The sequence below is a fragment of the Geotrypetes seraphini genome, chromosome 8, assembly GCF_902459505.1.
Source record: "Geotrypetes seraphini chromosome 8, aGeoSer1.1, whole genome shotgun sequence".
Taxonomy (NCBI): domain Eukaryota; kingdom Metazoa; phylum Chordata; class Amphibia; order Gymnophiona; family Dermophiidae; genus Geotrypetes; species Geotrypetes seraphini.
In genome coordinates, this window is record NC_047091.1 from 88,803,953 (window position 1) to 88,823,130 (window position 19,178).

The window sequence follows — 19,178 nt, forward strand, 5'->3', positions numbered from 1 at the left end:
AGACCCCACATAACTCAGGAGGGACGCTTGGCTCTGGGACAGTAAAGGCATAGAATCTGACTCACAGTCTCCTAGTCATAATCAGACTAGTCCTCTGGTTCTTGCCCAGGAACATCTGCTGTAGAAAGCGTGCTTGGAGAGAACACATTCTCTTGCACAGATACCATTGCTCCCTCGATCGACATAGAAGACCCCCAACAGTTTAAGTAGGTTTCTATAATAAGCTTACAAATATCAGTGTGAAGCCCTGATTGGGAACCGCTGAGGTGTTTTTTCAGGCTTCATGCTGCCTTTTCCTGGACTCTGCAGCTTCCACACAATTGTGCTTAACTTGAGCTCCATTCCCAGGTGAAGTTCTTTTCCCTGGTCAAGCCTCAAGGGTGCCAGACGGAGCTAAGCTCGAAGTTCCCAGTCCTCATGTGCCCTGCGGCACATGACACATGGCCGCTGTTCATCTGGCATTGCAAACCTGGCATGATATAGGGGTAGCTCCACTAGAGGAGTCCATCCCAAGTGGTTTTAGAGCAAAATGAGGGATTTTTGAGGCAGATGGAGGCTTTTATTCAAAATCAGGAAAATCCAAGATGGCTGCTGCAAAAGTGTGGTCACACTAAAACGGCCCAATAAAACCCACCCAAGGGTCAAAAATTTGAGAAAGAGGTTTATGGAGGTCCCTAAACTCAGTCCCAACAACTCTTAAAACCTGTCAATTCAGACCTCCTCCCCTGATTTTCCCATAGAGATCAATAGGCAGTACTCACTGTCTGTCTGTGCTTAGTTAGCCTGTTGCAGCTGTCACGGAAGCTGAGAATGGAGAAGACACTGCTTCACAGAACACCAGTTCCACAAGCTTGGATCTTTGGGCTGTCAGTCATACTTAAAGACCAACCAAGTCCTCAGACCCCGCAGATCCACATGCAAGCAGGGAGAGCAATTTATGCAGCTGGTACCTGTTAAGCCCTGCTTGACCGAAAATGGAGCCAAACAGCCTACACTCAAGCACCTGATAAAATCAGGATGCAAGCTAGCTTCAAGGGGAATGGACCTTGAGTTCCACGAGTTCCAATGCAGGCCTGCCGGACAGGAACTCCAAGGGTTGCCTTGCTAGGTGCACAAGTCTGACCCAAAGTCTGCATCTTCTCCCAGGCAGAGTTACCAGGGACAGCACTGAAAAAGCCTTGAACTCGGATTTTAAAAAAGCTGAAAATAATGATTATCAGAGCTGATCAGAATTGCATCTTATCAACTCGCTTGCAGAAGGGAAAAACTGAAAGGGGCTCCAAAGCACTGGAAGAGGCAGAGCTGAAGAATGTAGATTTCATTCTTCTGCACTCAACTTGCGAGTATAGAAGAGTCACCTATTGTCAGCACTCATATGTTCTTTGCACCAGAAGTGGAATTACTAGCTGTGATATTATGGTGGCGTTTGTTTATGCATCTCCAATCCTCTAATAATAATCCCTGCGCCTCAAAAGGAGGACAAACAAACTTCATGATTCAAATGAATGGAACCACCACCTTTGGAAGAAAGGACAGTACTGTATACAAGGACTCAGAATCTTCAGAGAAGGAGAGAGAGGGATCCTGACATGACTTGCAACTCAGAGACCCTCCTAACAGAGGTAACAGAATCACCATCTGGAGGATAAGATCCTTAAAAGAAGTCACACAGAGGCTCGAATAGAGTCTCAGAAAAGGAACTTCTACTGCTTAGGCAGATGCATACTAGATGATTGAGGGAGCACCACAGCTTCTACAGTAATGTCACTGATACAATTCAGTTTTCTCTACTTCCATCTGCTGGTAGGAAGGGACGACAACCCATTGATTCAGAACACTGGAGCCAATACAGTCAAACCTCGGTTTGCAAGTTACACGGTTTGCGAGTGTTTTGCAAGACGAGCAAAACACTCAACAAACTTTTGTCTCGCAAACCGAGCGCCGCCCCGATAAACAAGCACTTACAGCTGTAGGCAGCCTCTTCTGTCCACCTGCCAGCCTTCCACACCATGTTGGAGAACCTCTGAGCCCACACAGCCGAGCGCCGTCCCACCTGCACGTTGCGTATGATCACACACGTTAACCATCGATGTTGTGCGTGTTTATATGTGGCATGTGGGACGGCGCTCGGCTGCGTGGGCTGGTGCTCAGCTGCGTGGGCTCAGGGGTTCTCCAGTGTGGTGTGGAGGGCTGGCTGGTGGATGGAGGTGTCTCCTTGAGGCGGCGCTGCCTGCAGCTGTACAAGGACCCCCGATGGTTGCGTGCAGCTGACCACCTACAAACTGCAGCACCCAGTACCTGACAGGTACACACCCCTGTGCCACCCCGCACCACTTCCTCCCAGTTCCTTGGTACCTTTTGGGTTATGGAACGAATTGTCAGCGTTGCCATTATGGCCTATGGGGAAAGTTGCTTTGATATAAGAGCACTTTGGACTACGAGCATTCTTTTGGAACAAATTGTGCTCGTAAACCAAGGTACCACTGTACTAAGAAAAGGTCAGTTTCTCTACTTCCCTCTCTTGGCAGGAAGGGAACACCACCTGCTTTTTCATTTGCGTGTTTCTACAATTTATGCAGGTGAAAGTTAAAAAACCTCATCTTTTTGCTCACTTAGGGATTCATTGTAGCATACTATTTAACTAGGGGTACCTAAATGTTTGAGATACATTGTAATAGTCCTAAGGTCATACTGTATCTTCATTTAATTTATTTTGTAACTTAAAGCAGATAAACACAGCAGTACTTACGCAGAAGTGATGGCTCGGTACCGCTCCTGCCCTGCTGTGTCCCAAATTTGGGCTTTAATTGTCTTCCCGTCCACTTGAATGCTTCTGGTGGCAAATTCAACTCCAATTGTGCTTTTACTTTCCAGATTAAATTCATTGCGTGTAAAGCGTGACAAGAGGTTACTCTTTCCAACACCTGAATCACCAATCAACACCACTGAGAAGCAAGGAAAAAAAAATCCCAGATATCAGTGTTCGATTAGAATAACAACCAGAGGGAGGGAAATAAATACTGATGGTGACATTTAAGTAACTTTATTCTTCATTTATTATATTATATATTATGTCATTATTAAATGTAGGAAATCTGAAAATCTTGAATGATATATATATTACCTGTACAGATTATAGTGCAATGTATGTAATATTTACTGTTCTTTTATTTGTTTGTCACTGTTTTTAGATTTAAAAAAATCAATTAAAAAAAAAAATATATATATATATAAAAAAAACAACATCCAGAAAATCAAACACAGAAAACTGGCATATTTAATATAACCACAACCATGCAGAAAAACCTAAACCCAATTTCCACTGTAAAGCCTAAGGAATCAGACAAGACAAGGAGGGGAAGATTCTCAAAACTAAAATGTGCTTTAACGTGCTCACTAAACCGGTTCCATACGGTTTAGTGTGCATGTATTTCAGCAGTGTTTTATCAAAACTATGTCTTTATCGAATTTTCTAGCAGTCTCCGATACTGCCATGCAAATGTAGTACGAGGTCATTGGCTCATGCACTGACAGGAAAGAAAGGTTTGATAGCTCAGACCCCCTACCCCAATGCAAATCAGAATTTAAAAAAACAAACCACAAATTGAAGAATCGGCAGGAGAGAAGCCCCTTCTCTCCTGCCAAACTCGCACAATCTCTGGACACGCACCTCTGGCAGTGGGAGAGATGCTTAAGGCCCCTCCTATGGCAGGGCCTTAGGTGGCTAGACCAATCAGAGCCATAGGTCCCTCCCCAGTGCATCCCAGGATGCACCAGGAAGAGGAAGGCCCGCCATTTTGTAAGTAGCAGGTCTGCCAGCCAGAGTGGAATAGGTGTCTCTCTGGCCGAACTTCCTGAATAAGTCATCGGGAGGGAGTGCATCCCTCCTGCTGCAGGGTGAGGGTAGAGTCAGGGGATTGTGCAAGTGTGGCTGGAGAGAGTGGGCATCTCTCCTGCCGCATTATACATTTTTTAAAAAAAATATATGGGTATATTCTGCGCATGTGCTGATGGCTACCACTAGCGACTCATCTCAAGTAAAATTAGTGAGCCTATGTGAACATCCGCAAACCTTATTTGCATGCGGGGCCTTTTGAGAATGACTCGCCTTTTTAAAATTGTTACAATAGTGACCTCAATAGCAAGCAGCCTGTCAGATTTTACCATGAAGTTTTGAGACTCTTCCTCCGAGTACCATGTAAAGATGGTAGCAGCCTCTTGATTCTCCAAACTGCCAATTCTCTTGGTTACTCTAGATCAGTGTTCTTCAACTGCCAGTCCGCAGAAATTTTCTGACCGGTCCACAGGGCCAGCACGTCCATCGGACCAAATACAGCGTTCTTCAGCTGCCCGTCCACTATGCAATCAATGCAGCATCTTCGGGATGGCTCCCCGAGTGCTGCAGTGCACAAAGCCATAGGAAAAGGCTCCTATGCGTGGCCTGTGCCTGAACCGGAAGCCTTTTCTCTGATGTCGCAACGTCGGAGTGAAGGCTTCCAGATGAGGCGCCGCTGCCCACAGCTTTGTGCAATGCAGCACTCAAGGAGCCGGCCCGAATTCGCTGCGTTGATTGGACAGTAGACTAGCCCAAAGATAACACCGGGGGGCAAGCAAGAAGGCAAGGCACATGGAGGGAGAGACAACAACAGTAGGGGGAAATGCTTTATTATTTTTATTTAGCGATTGATTTGTCTGTTTTAATTTAGTGATTGATTTGTCTATTCAGGAAGAAATGCCATTTGTTTCTTTTCCTCTAGGGCTGTACTGCTTTCAGAGTCTTGCATCTTAGGGTTTGTTTGTAAATATTAATACTTTTAGTTTTTGGTCCTGCGTTTGCATAGGGTTGTTTTCTGGTAGGAATACAGTGTGCTTTGTGTATTTTAATTTTGTGGTTAACCATTATGTGTTTTTAATACAATTATATTGTGTGTATATATGAAAAATGAATGAAAAAAATGGTGTTACAATTAGTACTATTATGGGGGTGGGGCCTAGGGCGGAGATTGAGTGGAGATGGGCACGTCTTAGCCCAGTGTTCTTCAACTGCTGATCCGCAGACCGGTGCCGGTTCACAAAATAATTATTTTAATTTCTGCTGGTCCATAGGTGTCAAAAGGTTGAAGAACACTGCTCTAGATCACAGGTGTCAAACTCAAGGCCTATTGGGCAAATCCGGCCCACCTGGTCGTTGTTACACAGTCCGCGGTCTAATGCCCCCCGTTTTATCTTGTGGCTGGCTCCTCCTCCTCACAGTAGTGTGCACTGAGCCGCATGCAGCGGCTCCTCGCACGTCCCACACCTCCTCCAGAAGCATTCCCTCTGACGTTGCAACGTCAGAGATAAGGCTTCCGGTTCAGGTTCAGGTTCAGGATGCACGAGGGACACTATGGCTCTGAGGAGGTAGGAGCTGGCCACAAGATGACACTGGGGGGCAGGTTGGAGCCGGCCAGAAGGTTAGACACCGCCAGAGGGAGACACAGCATGGAAGTAGGGAAGCAAAAAAGGTAAGGGGAATGATTTTATTTTCAAGTTAGTGTTTGAACTGTGTCAATTTTGAGCATTTTAATCTGCTGTCTATCTTTTGCACTGCTCAGGAAGAAATACATTTGTTTCTTTTTCTCTGGGGGTTGTACTGTATGCAGAATCTTGAATCTTAGGGTGTTTTAAAAAAAAATATATTAGTACTTTTATTTTTGGTCCCGTATTTGCATAGGGATTATCTGTGTTCTGGTAGGAATGAATGATGAGAAGCATTCAGTGTGTTTTGTGTAGTTTAATTTTGTGGTTAACCATTACCATTATGTGTTAATAAGATTATATTGTGTATGTATATATATGAAAAATGAATGGAAAAAATTGTTTTATAATTAGTATTATTAAGGGGGGCGGGGTCTAGCCCGCGACTTAGCCTGTGCTTTGGATTTCAGCCCCTTAATGTGATTGAGTTTGACACCCCTGATCTAGATCAATGATTCTTAATCTTTTTTGAATCATGGACCCCTTTTTAAGAATCCTTCCCCAGAAATATTCATATAAACACAACTTTGCATACAATGAATAAAATGTACTTTATTTATTGAGATTTGATTTATTTATATATATATATATACACACACACACACTAGTGTTTAAGCCCAAGTACCTACAAATCCAAAATGCTCTTTACAGGAGGATCAGCAGCAGCGGCGGCGAGTGAGGGCCGAGGTGTGTTCTCTGCCGAGGACGCGGGCAGGGAGAGAGCTTGCCTGGCTTCCAGGGTGAGGGCGGGAGGAGGGGAGTGGCCAGAATGTTCCCTGCCGCTGGGTTGGCTGCCACGGATCACACACCACAGCGGCAGGGAACACGAAATCCTAAGTGCGCATGTGCGCTTAGGGTTTTATTATATAGGATATATAATAATACTTTGTGTTTGTCATATGTGTGTATATATATATATATATATATATATATATATATATATATATATATATATATATATATATATATAAATAAATACATATGACAAACACAAAGTATCATTAAACTTTAAAGAAAACAAACACTCCTCTTTTTATGCAAAAGTAATGGCCACTCATTATAATTATGAAATACAATACTCTTGTGCAAATTAAAACAGATCTACTACTACATTTTCTACTACCTTTACTACTACTACTACTACTACTACTACATCTACACTTCCCCCTCCAGATTCGCGGTTTTAGGACTCCTGATTTCGATTATTCACGATTTTCTAAAACCAGAATCACCCCCACCTCCCTGGAACTTACTTGACGGTGTTTCGGGGCAGGAGCGATCTTCCTAGGCTCCTGCTCCATGCAGATCACTTATCCAAAATGGCTGCCATTGCGTTTGCGTTGCTGCCGGAAGAGAGCAGGGGAACAGATCAGGAGGCAGCCGTCCCGCGAGGCAGGAGCGCGGGATTAAAAAAAAGGAACTGTAGGGGGGGGGGTGTATGTGTGTTATATTTGCTCCATAAAACGCACCCTTATTTCCATCCACTTTTTTGGGGGGAAAAAGTGTGTCTTATAGAGCGAAAAATACAGTATAAACGATATATATATATCCATCATATAAAACCCTTAGCATGCATGTGCACTTCAAACTCTGTGCCTCCATGCTGGCGTGTCACGCATGCGCAGTAGAATAATTCACCTTCTGCCGCCAATCACCCGTGCTTACGTCAGCTGATTTTCTGCCTTCTGCTCCGATAGCAGACGCCAGCTGACTTCCTGCCTATGCTGCCAGGACTCCTCTTCTCACCACTGGACCAGCAGCGGCAGCAGCCGCGGTTTCATCAAGTAGCCACGAGGCCTTTGCTAGGCTGGCCCACTTCGATGATGCGAGGTGGGTTGGCCTAGCAAAAGCCCTGAGGGTGCCTGATGAAACTGCAGCTAAAGCTAAACTAAAGCCAGTGGATGATGGACAGGGGGGAAGTAAAAGGAAGGAAGAAGGGCTACTGCTGGAAAGGGGGATCAGGGAAGCGGTACTGCTGGACAGGGAGGGGAGGTAAAAGGAAGGAAGCATAGTAACTGGTCAACAATACATATTAAAAACAAAAGGAATTGACCCCAAAATATCCACAAAGAAGAAAATCCAGAGAAAACCAAAAAAAACTATGTGGAGTGACGATGTTCCCAAATGGACTTTATTTGAAAGTATCAAAGTTCCAAAGGTACACTAAAATCATCCACATAAAATAATTCCATCCACATAAAAGTAAATCATCCACATAAGAGCCTTAAAGGACCTAGTCCGCTAGGGATACAGGACCCAACACGGTCCGCGTTTCAACAAAAAGTCTTCTTCAGGGGTCCCTGGGGGTCCTATAAAGGCGAGTACGTGGGAAACAATTGTGTGGTGAACCGGAAGTGAGACACTGCTTGCATTTGCAAATTGGCTTATTATCTTAAAGTAAAGATTGTGACTATTAAAGATTAAAAGGTACAATTCATACCCAAATTGGAGATGTTTGAAGACAATTTTTGGATTATTATAAAGCTTTATATTCTTCTGAGCTCTATTCAAATAATGAAATGGAAGGCAGAGAATTTTTAAACTTAATTAATGGGCCAAAAATTCCCAAGTATATGAAAGAAAAACTTGAGGCGCCTATATCATGTACAGAACTCCAGTCAGCATTGAAGTCTCTCAAAGCTAGATCCGCTCCAGGTAGTGATGGTTTCACAGTGGAGTTTTTAAAATCTTTTCAAAATTTATTATTACCTCATCTTTTAAATTTATATCAATCACAACTGACTAAGGGTTGTATATCAGGTACTATGGCGGAATCGTTAACCATTGTTTTGCCAAAGCCAAACCGAGATCCCGTGTTGGTTTCAAACTATAGGCCTATATTTTTAATTAATGTGGATGAGAAAATCCTGGCAAAATTATTGGCTCTAAGATTAGCCAAGGCTCTCCCTTATATGATTGGTATGCACCAAACGGGTTTTGTTGCTCAAAGACATTCTTTAAATAATACCAGATTGGCATTTCATTTGTTAAATTTAGGAAAAACAATAGATGATCTGGCCTTCTTTGTTTCTTTGGATGCAGAGAAGGCCTTTGATCGTGTAGAATGGACTTTCATGTATCAAGCAATGGATTGGTTTGGATTTGGATACGAATTTATTCAAATGATTCAAACCTTGTATAGTTCCCCTTCTGTCAGATTATATATTAACTAGTCTTATAGCCCGTTACATTAACGGGTGCTAGAATATATGTGTGTGTGTCTGTTTATTTCTTTCTGTCCTTAGCCGCTTTCTGTATTTGTGTCTTTCTTTTTCCTCAGCTGTCCACCCATTCTCCCTTCCTTTTACCTTCCCCGTGTCCACCAACACCCCTTCACTGCTCCCCTTATCCAGCAGCAGCCTTTCTCCCTTTTTCTTATCTCCTCCCCCTGTCCAGCAGCACCTCTTTCCTATCCCCCTGTCCAGCAGTAGGCCTCCCTTCCTTTTTCTTCCCCCCAATCTCTTCCTCTGTCCATCAGCACCTCTTTCCGGTCCCCCTCTCCAGCACCCCCTCCCCCCTGAGATACAGTAAGTAATGTAATCCAACCAGCATTTCCCACTGCTATCTCCACTTTTTCCTCTTCTGGCCTGCAAGGTCCTGGAGCACTACTGCCAGGTTGTGCCTGGCTGTTTCTATGGGAGAAGCCTGGGTTCCTCCACCTCCTGCGTTTCTTTTGTCAGCCCCCTACAGAGTCACCTGATGCTAGGCAGTTACTCTTCGACCGTTTCCTCCGCTTACTGCCTGACACATCTTCCTCTTCCAACTTCTCCCCTAAGTGTGCAGTATTATGAGGAGTGGTGGAGGGTTTATTTTGCAGCTTCCGTGGCCGACAGCCGCCGCGGCCTGCAGCCTCGTGGGAGGAAGGCGGCTGCAGTCTCGTGCAACTGGTCAGGTGGGAGTTTGTTCGGTGTCGAGCGTGAGACTCTGTTTCCCACACAGCGCCGCGCTGTGCTTGGAGCGTCTTTGGCGGAGAGGGGAGAGGCCTGTGCAGGAGGAGAAGCCCCGGAGCCGCCGCCATGCAGCGGCTATACACCGCGCTCCTCAGCATGAGCGGCAGCAGCTGGCAAAAGACCAGCTCGTTCGCCGACTTGGGCTCGGGGCCTTCCGCTGTTGGAGGAGCGGAGCGGACTTCTGTAGGCGATCGGGTGGGAGGCTCAACGGGGATTGGGGGGAGGGGCGAAGACGACGACGAAGAAGAAAGAACCGTAGGCGCGCATGCGCATTCCTGCAATGCCACGGACCTACATCTCACAGATCAGGGATTACAGATCACGCAGTGTGAGTGCGCATGCGCGTCTACCGTTTTATTATATAGGATAATACATTTTCAGAGCGTTTTTGTCTGAAGACGGGAGTTAGACAAGGATGTCCCTTATCTTCTTTGCTTTTGTTTTGAAACCCTTGTTATTGGCCATTCAGCAAGCAAAGGAGATACAGGGAATTCCATATGCAGGTCGAGATTATACGGTTTTGGCCTATGCAGATGATATTTTGCTTCATTTGAAGAATCCTGAATCTACCATCCTGCATTTACTGGAATTGATTGATCGATTTGGCAAACTTTCTGGGTACAAAATAAATTGGAGTAAATCAGAGGTTCTTCCATTAAATGTGCATTGTGTAAAAGGGTTATTTTACCCATTCCTTTGGAAGGAAGAGGGTATAAAATATTTGGGTATCATGATTTAAAGAACATTGGAAGATACAATGACAGTAAATTAAAAATCCTTAATTATTGAAAGTCAAAGAAATGTGTGAGCATTGGAACCCTTTACATCTTTCTTGGTGGGGGAGAGTCCAAACTATCCAAATGGTTATTTTTCCTGTAGTTTGTTACCAAATGAGTATGTTGCCAGTTTATTTCCAAGGGTCCTTTTAAAAAATTGAAAATTTATTTGGCTGGGTAAAACTGCTAGAACTGCTTTAGTAACTGCTTTAGAACTGCTTTAGTGGGGTAAATTTTCCAAATTTTTATAGGTATCATCAAGCCTTCATATTCCGTCAGGGTATGTACTTCTCCCTCTGTATTCGCGGTTTCATCAATCACGGTTTCGATTATTCAAGGTTTTTAGCTTGCTGGCTCCTCCCCCCAAATTACATTAGCTTGCATAGAGAAATCGCTGATTCCAAGCGTTTATAGAGAAAATAGCTGATTCCCAGCACTTTCTTCACCGTGTTTTGCTTCTCCTTCAGGAACAGGTCAGGTCTCCCGCCATGTTATTCGCAGTTTCACCATATTCACAATGGTTTTTAATAGAAACCAGCAAATAATAAAAAAGTTATTCGCGATTTTTCTGTATTTGCGGGTCTGTGAAGTGTATTGGATCCTTCCTGAACTCATGGAGAATCTATCAGACTGGCTGATATTAGAGTCACCACATGTCCCCATTATGTCTGAGCCATATTTTGAGTATCAAGTTGCCTACAATATATAAGACCAATAGTATTCTTTTTTTCACCTGGAATACTTTAAAATTTATTAATAATTTAACACCTACTCCAATACAACAATCCACATGTCAATCTCTATGGTTAAACTCCAAGATACAAATCGGGAAGTCTAAAATCCTCTGGAAACATTGGCTGCAGGCAGGCATACATACTTTGGATGATGTGATCTCAATTAGGAAAATGCTAAATTTATTACAACTGCAACAATCATTCGGCATATCAAAGTCTCAAGCTTATAAATGGTTGCAGTTGAAACAGGCAAAAAACTAGTAAAGGAACAAGCTACTTTAAATACCTTTTTAAACGAGAGTGGCGCTCAGAATCCAAGATGGAGTAAAAAACTTCAAATTGGGGTGCAAACCCCTAAAATGCGTTTTTTATAGAATCAATCATTGCACCATTTTGAGTGAAAAGGTAATAGAAAGTTCTTATTGAAAAACACTCTTGCTTTAAATGTCCAATAAATGTCCAATAAAGTGAAAATGTTCCAACTATTATATAAGTTCAACTACATGAGTTCAAATCAGAACTTATCTTAATGGTTCAGATAGCGTTGACCCGGCGAGGTTCTGACGCGTTTCGCCAATCCTGGCTGCCTCAGAGAACCTACTGCACTGCTAGTGAACTACTGCTTAGTTTAAAGGTGCTTCTTTATCTGGTACAAAGGAACTTCTTTTACATTTCCTGTGACCAGTTGAAACAGGCCATTTAGAAAGGGTTCCCCGATTGGCACAACTTCAGTATAGCCTGCCAGGCCTATGTTTCCAGACAGATTTGCTAGGGCATCAGGCCGCCAAGTGGTATAAATTAATATCTGATTATTTGAATAAAAAAACCTAAAACAAGCCTAAAAGACATTTGGAGCATTGAGTTAAAGCAGCAGATTTCTGCTACTTAATGGCCACGGATTTGGACTTGGAGGATGAGATGTACAGTGCAGCATCTATGAGACAAACCTGGTTCTATTTGTTACATAGAATTTTTTGGACCTCAGTTCGTTTGCAAAAGTTGGACAGTTCAAAGTCTAATAGATTCTGGCATTGTCATCCTGAAGTAGGGACACTGGATTGTTTGTTGTTTTATTGTCCCTTGATACTCAATTTTTGGAAATCAATATGGGGACAAATTAATAGGATATTGGAAACATCGATTCCATTGTCCTATGATGTGATCATTTGTGGGACGTTGTTGAACGCTAAAAATCCATTAGACAGGTATAAAGCAGACTCCTTATAATTATGACAGCGATTTCCATGCAAATGATCACTAAGAATTGGAAAAACTGAGACAGGCTAAATTTTTCCTTTTGGTGGGAAACTTTATGTCTACATTATGTTATAGATATGAAAAAATGAATTCAGAACTATTGGGTCATAATAAATTATTTAAAACAACATGGGTCCATTAATGCATTTTGTTAACTCCAATTAGTTGTATAATGCCTTTATTTCCTATTTGATTTGCACATACATCCAGGTAGGGTAGGAAGGAGGGAGGGTGGGGAAAAATAAATTTTGTATTATTCTTTGATCGAATGTAGTGCTGTTCATGATATTAATTGTATGTAAAATTTATTGCACTCTCTCAGGTTTTTTCAAGTTTTTATTAAAGTTTGATTGAATCGCTTATCTAAATTCTAAGCGAGATACAAAATTTATATATAAAAGAACATAAATACAAAAAAATCATAAACATATTTAAAAATAAAAAACAACACTAATAATCAAATAATTAAGAGTTTAAGTAAAACATCAAATGGCGTACTAATTGGTTGACAATTTAACAGACAAACATGAAACGGGATGGAGGCTGGGTTGGAACTACAAGTTATACAGGAAAGAAAAACAAATAAGGAACAAAGAAAATGGAAGGGAGCACTGCTACTTGTTTCTTTTGGAGAAGATCGAAGAATAAAAGGAATGAGAAAAAAATCAAGTGTCATATGCTTCTTTAAATAGGTGGCTCTTGAGTAGGCCTTTGAAACGAACAAGGTTATTCTCCTCCCTAACAGGGGCTGGAAGGGTATTCCAAAGCTGCGAGGCCACCACTGAAAAAATTTCATTCCTTTTTCTTCCTATAGCCCTAACAGCAGTGAAAGGAGGCTGCTTTCCCTGTCACTGCTGTTAAGGCTGTGAGCATGTCTCATCGCTCACTTAGCGATTAAATCGGTCGGGTTTGCACGCAAATGGGCTTAGTGAGTCTAGGCCAGGGGTGGGCAACTCCGGTCCTCGAGGGACAGAATCCAGTCGGGTTTTCATGATTTCCCCAATGAATATGCATTGAAAGCAGTGCATGCAAATAGATCTCATGCTTATTCTTTGGGGAAATCCTGAAAACCCGACTGGATTCCGGCCCCCGAGGACCGGAGTTGCCCACCCCTGATCTAGCCCAGAGTGGCTGTTTAGAACAGGGGGTCTCAAAGTCCCTCCTTGAGGGCCACAATCCAGTCGGGTTTTCAGGATTTCCCCAATGAATATGCATTGAAAGCAGTGCATGCACATAGATTTCATGCCTATTCATTGGGGAAATCCTGAAAACCCGACTGGATTGCAGCCCTCAAGGAGGGACTTTGAGATCCCTGGTTTAGAGGGAAACACTTTAGGCCAGGGGTGTCCAAACTGTGGCCCAAGAGCTGCATGTGGCCCTGTGAAGTATTTTGTGCGGCCCCAGATGAGGGTGATGCAGTGTTTTCTCTGCTGCCCCTGGGTGTTTATCGTCTTGCTGGCTCCCTCCTCTGTCTTCCTGCAGCGTTTGTGCAGCCTCAGAAACATTTTTTTTCAGCCAATGTGGCCCAGGGAAGCCAAAAGGTTGGACACCCCTGCTTTAGGCAGTTCCTTTTTGTGCTGGAGGAACACTTTGAAGCAAGTAATTGCAATAATTATCTACAGATCATGCTTGATATTACTACGGCGGCACATACTCTGTGAACAACCAGCCTTATACACCACATGATTAGTGTGTTAGAATTAATCATAAACTGTAGTTTATTACTACAATTATATCTTATCAGTCTTTTATAGTATTTCTTCACGCTAAAAATTGCTGTGTAAAATACAGTCACTGATCAACACATAGGCAATTAAGAGATTGTCACATTTGGGTACTAATACCTTATGACATTTTATAGAAATAGTGCACTGCAAAAAGATCTTCACACCCTTGTGTGATTTTTTCACTTTTTGTTGTCTAAAAATACAATTCAAAATGCATTTAAGTAGGAATTTGTTTCACTTATTTACACAATATGTTACTTTAAAAAGTTTATCAAAAAGAATGAGAAACCAGCCTTGATTGTATTGTATAGTACGAGGGGGTGCTGAAAAGTTCTCAGCCCAACCAACCAACTCCCTAAATTCTGAGCGTTATTTTGTCACTCTAGCTGAAAAGAGTGTTATCTTATTTCGCTAAGTGCCAATTTGCAGAAACAAAATTCTATGTTTTGACATTGTTTCAGATCATTAATTGAACCGTATCCATGTCATTCTCTTCTTGGTTGGGCTGAGAACTTTTCAGCACCCCATCGTAAGTCGTCACAACGTTGATTTGGTGTATTGTAGAATCCCCTTTTGTAATGATAACAGCCACGAGTTATTTAGGATAATAAGCATGTACCAACATTGCACAGCGGCATAGTGTAGTTTTTGCCCATTCTTTGCAAAATAACTCAAGCTCTTTCAGGTTGGTTGGGGAGAGTCTGTGAATTGTAGTCAAGTTTTATCGCAAGTTTTTCTGTTGACTTATGGTCTGGGCTTTGACTGAACCAACTGAACATTAATTTAACTCTGGCTGAACCACTCCATTGTTGCTTTTGCTTAGGACCATTTTCCTGCAAAAAGGTAAATCTTTTCTCTCAAGTCTGTGGTTTTCTCCAGGACCTGTTTGTACTTTACATCAATAGAATGGCTGTTGAAGAAGCAGACTGCTTGAACCATGTGTTTTTCAGGGCCACTTTACACTCTCCAACTCTTGTCGGTCTTTTTTATAAGCCCCTCTGATCATAGTGCTCCATACTTTCTCCAAAACATAATGCTGCCACCACTGTGTTTTACTGTAGAAATAGTATTCGGAAAGTGATGTACTGTGCTTTTCACCACACATGGTGGTACCGGTAATCCTCTATAGAATACCTAAAGATAGATGCCAGGATGATGTGCATTAAGGGGAAAATTCTATAAGAAGCACCTTAATAAATAGGTGCCTAACTTACCCCCCCCTTAACTTTTATGAAGCCACGGTAGTGTTTTGTGTTTTTTTTTTTTTTTAAATCGCTGGGAACCCAATTTTCCTCCAACCCGATTCACTAACCTCTGCGCCGATCATCGTCCGATCCGCGCATGCAAATGAGGGGGAACGACATTCAAATGTAGGCAGGCAGCGATTCACTAAAAAAATGAGGGACACCGACTGGGCTGATTGATCAAAAAATAAGCGACTGCTGAGGACCATTTGCTCAGGTCCTTTCCGACTGCTCTGCCCTCTGTCGCTCTGCTCTCTGCCCCGACTCTCCTGCTCTTCCCCACAGTGCAAGCCTGTGGTTTTAACCCGCGGGTTAAAACCACGGGTTCGAAAGTGAAGTTAGAAAAAAAAAATAAAAAAATTGCTGCTTTTGTAAGCATGCGCAGATCATCTACAGGCAAAGAAGATGGTCTGCGCATGCTTCAGGATCACTCACTAGCGATCCGTGTGGTTTTAGGGGGGGGCGTTCCTCCAATTGCCCCCATTTAAATACTGACCCGTTGTGGATCAGTCGGCCTGCCGCAAATCGGCCACAGATTGAGCACGATTGGCAAGTTAGTGAATCTAGTTCTATGAGGCTACTCTTTGACATGCTTGAAATATGATTTGCTTTATTTAACACATTTGGTTACCATACAGCTTAATACCAGAATATTCAAGACAAAAGCATCCTGGTTACTTAGCCCAATAGAGTATAAGAGCTGAAAACCTAGGCTAGGATTTAAATTCTGCACTCTGTGGCAATTCATTAAAGGAGGCTCTGGGGATGTGTGCAGTGAGAACCTATTCTTTATTGGCACCTGAACACTAGCATAACCGGACATTGGTGTGTTCAACATCTACCCACCGACAATTACATCAGCTACAGACCTGGCATAACTATGGGTGCATAAATGCAACAGGGGCGAGCATAGCTTACGGTATTCTGTACGTAACTAACTGGGAGCTCTGACCATAAACTGCCTATATATATATATATTTCCTTGCATTTATGCACTAAGTTAGACACACTGATTCAGACTACCATTAGATGCCCAGGTTCAAAGAAAAGTGACCAAGATGATAAAGGGGATGGAACTCTTCTCATATGAGGAAAGACTAAAACGGTTAGGGCTCTTCAGCTTGGAAAAGAGACGGCTGAGGGGAGATATGACTGAAGTCTACAAAATCCTGAGTGGAGTAGAACAGGTACAAGTGGATCAATTTTTCACTCTGTCAAAAATTATAAAGACTAGGGGACACTTGATGAAGTTACAGGGAAATACTTTTAAAACTAATAGAAGGAAATTTTTTTCACTCAGAGAATAGTTAGGCTCTGGAATGCATTGCCAGAGGTTGTGGTAAGAGCGGATAGCGTAGCTGTTTTTAAGAAAGGTATGGACAAGTTCCCGGACGACAAGTCCATAGCCTGTTATTGAAAAAGTCATGGGGGAAGCTACCGCTTGCCCTGGATTGGTAGCATGGAATATTGCTACTCCTTGGGTTTTGGCCAGGTACTAGTGACCTGGATTGGCAACTGTGAGAACGGGCTACTGGGTTTGATTGACTATTGGTCTGATCCAGGCTATTCTTATGTTCTTATTAGAGAATGATATGGGTAACCCGCTGAAATGGTGACAAAAAAAAAAAGGTCACCGCGAGTACAGGGACAAGGCCATTCACTGCCCCGTGGAGCGGGGAATGGTCTTGTCTCTGCAGTTAAAAAAGTGAGCACGCGCAGTGAATGAGCATGCAGTCCGGCAGCCCCCTCTCTCCTGCCGGCCATACATCTCTCTCCCTCCCTCCCTTTCCCGTACCTTCTGTTTGTGGCGATTTCTATAAGGCTATGCCTTGTATTGCAGTCAGAGCCTTGAAGTCACGTTACGTGTGGCTGCTGGAAAAGTCTCCTCTGATGCAACTTCCTGTTTCCAGTTGCATCAGAGGAGACTTTTCCAGCAGCCAACACAACACGACTTCAAGGCTCCGGCTGCAATACAAGGCATAGCCTTATAGAAATCGCCATGAAGAAAAGATAAGGGGAAGAGTGGGAGGTAGATGCATGGCTGGCCGGAGGGAGGGAGCTGCTGGACTGCGCGAAGGGTGCTAGGGGTGGGGGGATGGAGAGGAGAAGACGCTGAAGCAGCCTGAAGGGAATTGGGGAAGAAAGAGAGGGGAGAAGACATGGGAAATGGGGAAGAGAGAATGGGGAGAAGACGCTGGAAGGGAAGGGGAAACAGAGAGTGGGGAGAAGACGCTGGAAGGGAAGGGGAAACAGAGAGTGGGGAGAAGACGCTGGAAGGGAAGGGGAAACGGAGAGTGGGGAGAAGATGCTGGAAGGGAAGGGGAAACAGAGAGTGGGGAGAAGATGCTGGAAGGGAAGGGAGAACAGAGCTTGAGGAGAAGACGCTGGAAGGGAAGAAGACAGAGATGCCAGACAATGAGGAGCGGAGGGAAGAAGATGGGTGCCAGATCAATTGGGGGGCGGGGTGAAGGAAGAGGCACAGTAATAGAGCAAATGGAAGGCGCAGAGAGAAGACAGACAGTGGATGGAAGGAATTGAATGAGAAGATGAGGGAAGCAGAAACCAGACAACAAAGGTAAAAAAAAAATTTCTATTATTTAGCTTTAGGATAAAGTAGTACTGTATATTAATTGTGTTGATAAAAATTTATAAACAAAGCCCTGCCAGCTGTACATCTCTTTCTCTAGTTCAGCAGCCAGAACTTTGATTTATAAGGAAGGAATAAGCTAAATATTGCAGTACTGATGCTTGTATGGATGCTGCGGGGACGGGGCGGTGAAGGGGATGGCAGTCTGGGGACGGGACATGGACAGAATTTTTCCCCATGTCATTCTCTAGTTCTTATCTTCCACTGCCTTAGGTTGAAACGCTTTCTTTAAGCCTACTGGTGAGCAGGGAAACAGAAGCACCTACTGCAGTTACACGCAAGTTGCCTTGAACTACTTGAAGACAGGTGTAAGCTAAAGTTAAAAATCACCCTAGCCCTGAAATCATTACAAGTTTTTGATTTGAAAATAGCCAGCCGTATGCAGACACATTTGAATAGCTAGTTTATGATTAAGCTACTACCGAAGATAAATGACCGATCAGCGTTTCCATTTTTCCTTCTTTTTAAAATGTATTAATCTTTAAAGTGGACTAACAAGAAGACTACCATACTGTTTTATCCCAGGTTTAGGGTATAATAAGAGTATTAGCAGACTGCAACCAGGACTGATCTTAAAATATAATCGGTCTACTGTCCGATATCATCGGGCGAGACCTATAACGCGGGCCTCCTCTTTTATGGACAACCTTCAGCGTCCAAATATATGACGTCATCATGGCGTTTGTGACATCATACCGACAGGCCAGGTAAGCGGAGGAAGGGAAAGGCGGAGGACCGGCGGCCAGGCCTTAGACTTAGAGGGAGTAGAAACGGGTGAAGCTGAAGCCCAGGACCCACACACCACTTCACTCCTGTTAGCCTACCTTTGAATAGATAGTCGTACTCATCGTCCCGAGTGCCCATGGTGGCAGCACAGCGCCGGCGTAGCTTCGCTCCTTAGCCCTTCAACCTTGTTACCGAGCCTACAGCGGAAACAACAGCCACGGAAATCTGGACTCGGCCGTCGTGGGCGGAGCACTCGGCCTTTGAGGCGAGATCAGCGGCCAATCGGAGGCGACCGAACGGGGAAGGAGAAGGGAGCGAATTGTAGGCGGGCGTTGGGGGGGGGGGGGCGATTGATAGGGCTTTGGACCAATTGCATGTGCAGAGAGGAAGTGGGCAGGTCTCCTTTTGAGTAACGGTCTGGGAGTGGGGAGGGGTTGTAGCGAGTGTTGGCTGAGGAGACCGGGAGGTTGTTGGATGAAGAACTTGCACATAACTGAAACCCTGACCTTCGGGGCATTGCTTCTCAACTCAGTCATCGGGGAACATATGTCTACAATTAATATGCATAAGATAATTTGCATTATAGTCTGCCATTCTACC

At 43.6% G+C, this 19,178-nt stretch overlaps 1 protein-coding gene across 1 annotated transcript in view; it reads right to left on the bottom strand.

The window, feature by feature from the left end:
- Positions 1–18,865, bottom strand: part of LOC117365907 (ras-related protein Rab-11B-like) — a 36,949-nt gene extending 18,084 nt beyond the window's left edge. The window contains exons 1-2 of the mRNA XM_033956848.1: positions 18,677–18,865; positions 2,750–2,945 (exon numbers count right to left, since the gene is read on the bottom strand). Coding sequence (XP_033812739.1) covers positions 2,750–2,945; positions 18,677–18,716 — 236 coding nt within the window. The 5' untranslated portion in view covers positions 18,717–18,865. The remainder of the gene's footprint in view (positions 1–2,749; positions 2,946–18,676) is intronic.
- Between the last annotated feature and the right edge of the window lie 313 nt (positions 18,866–19,178).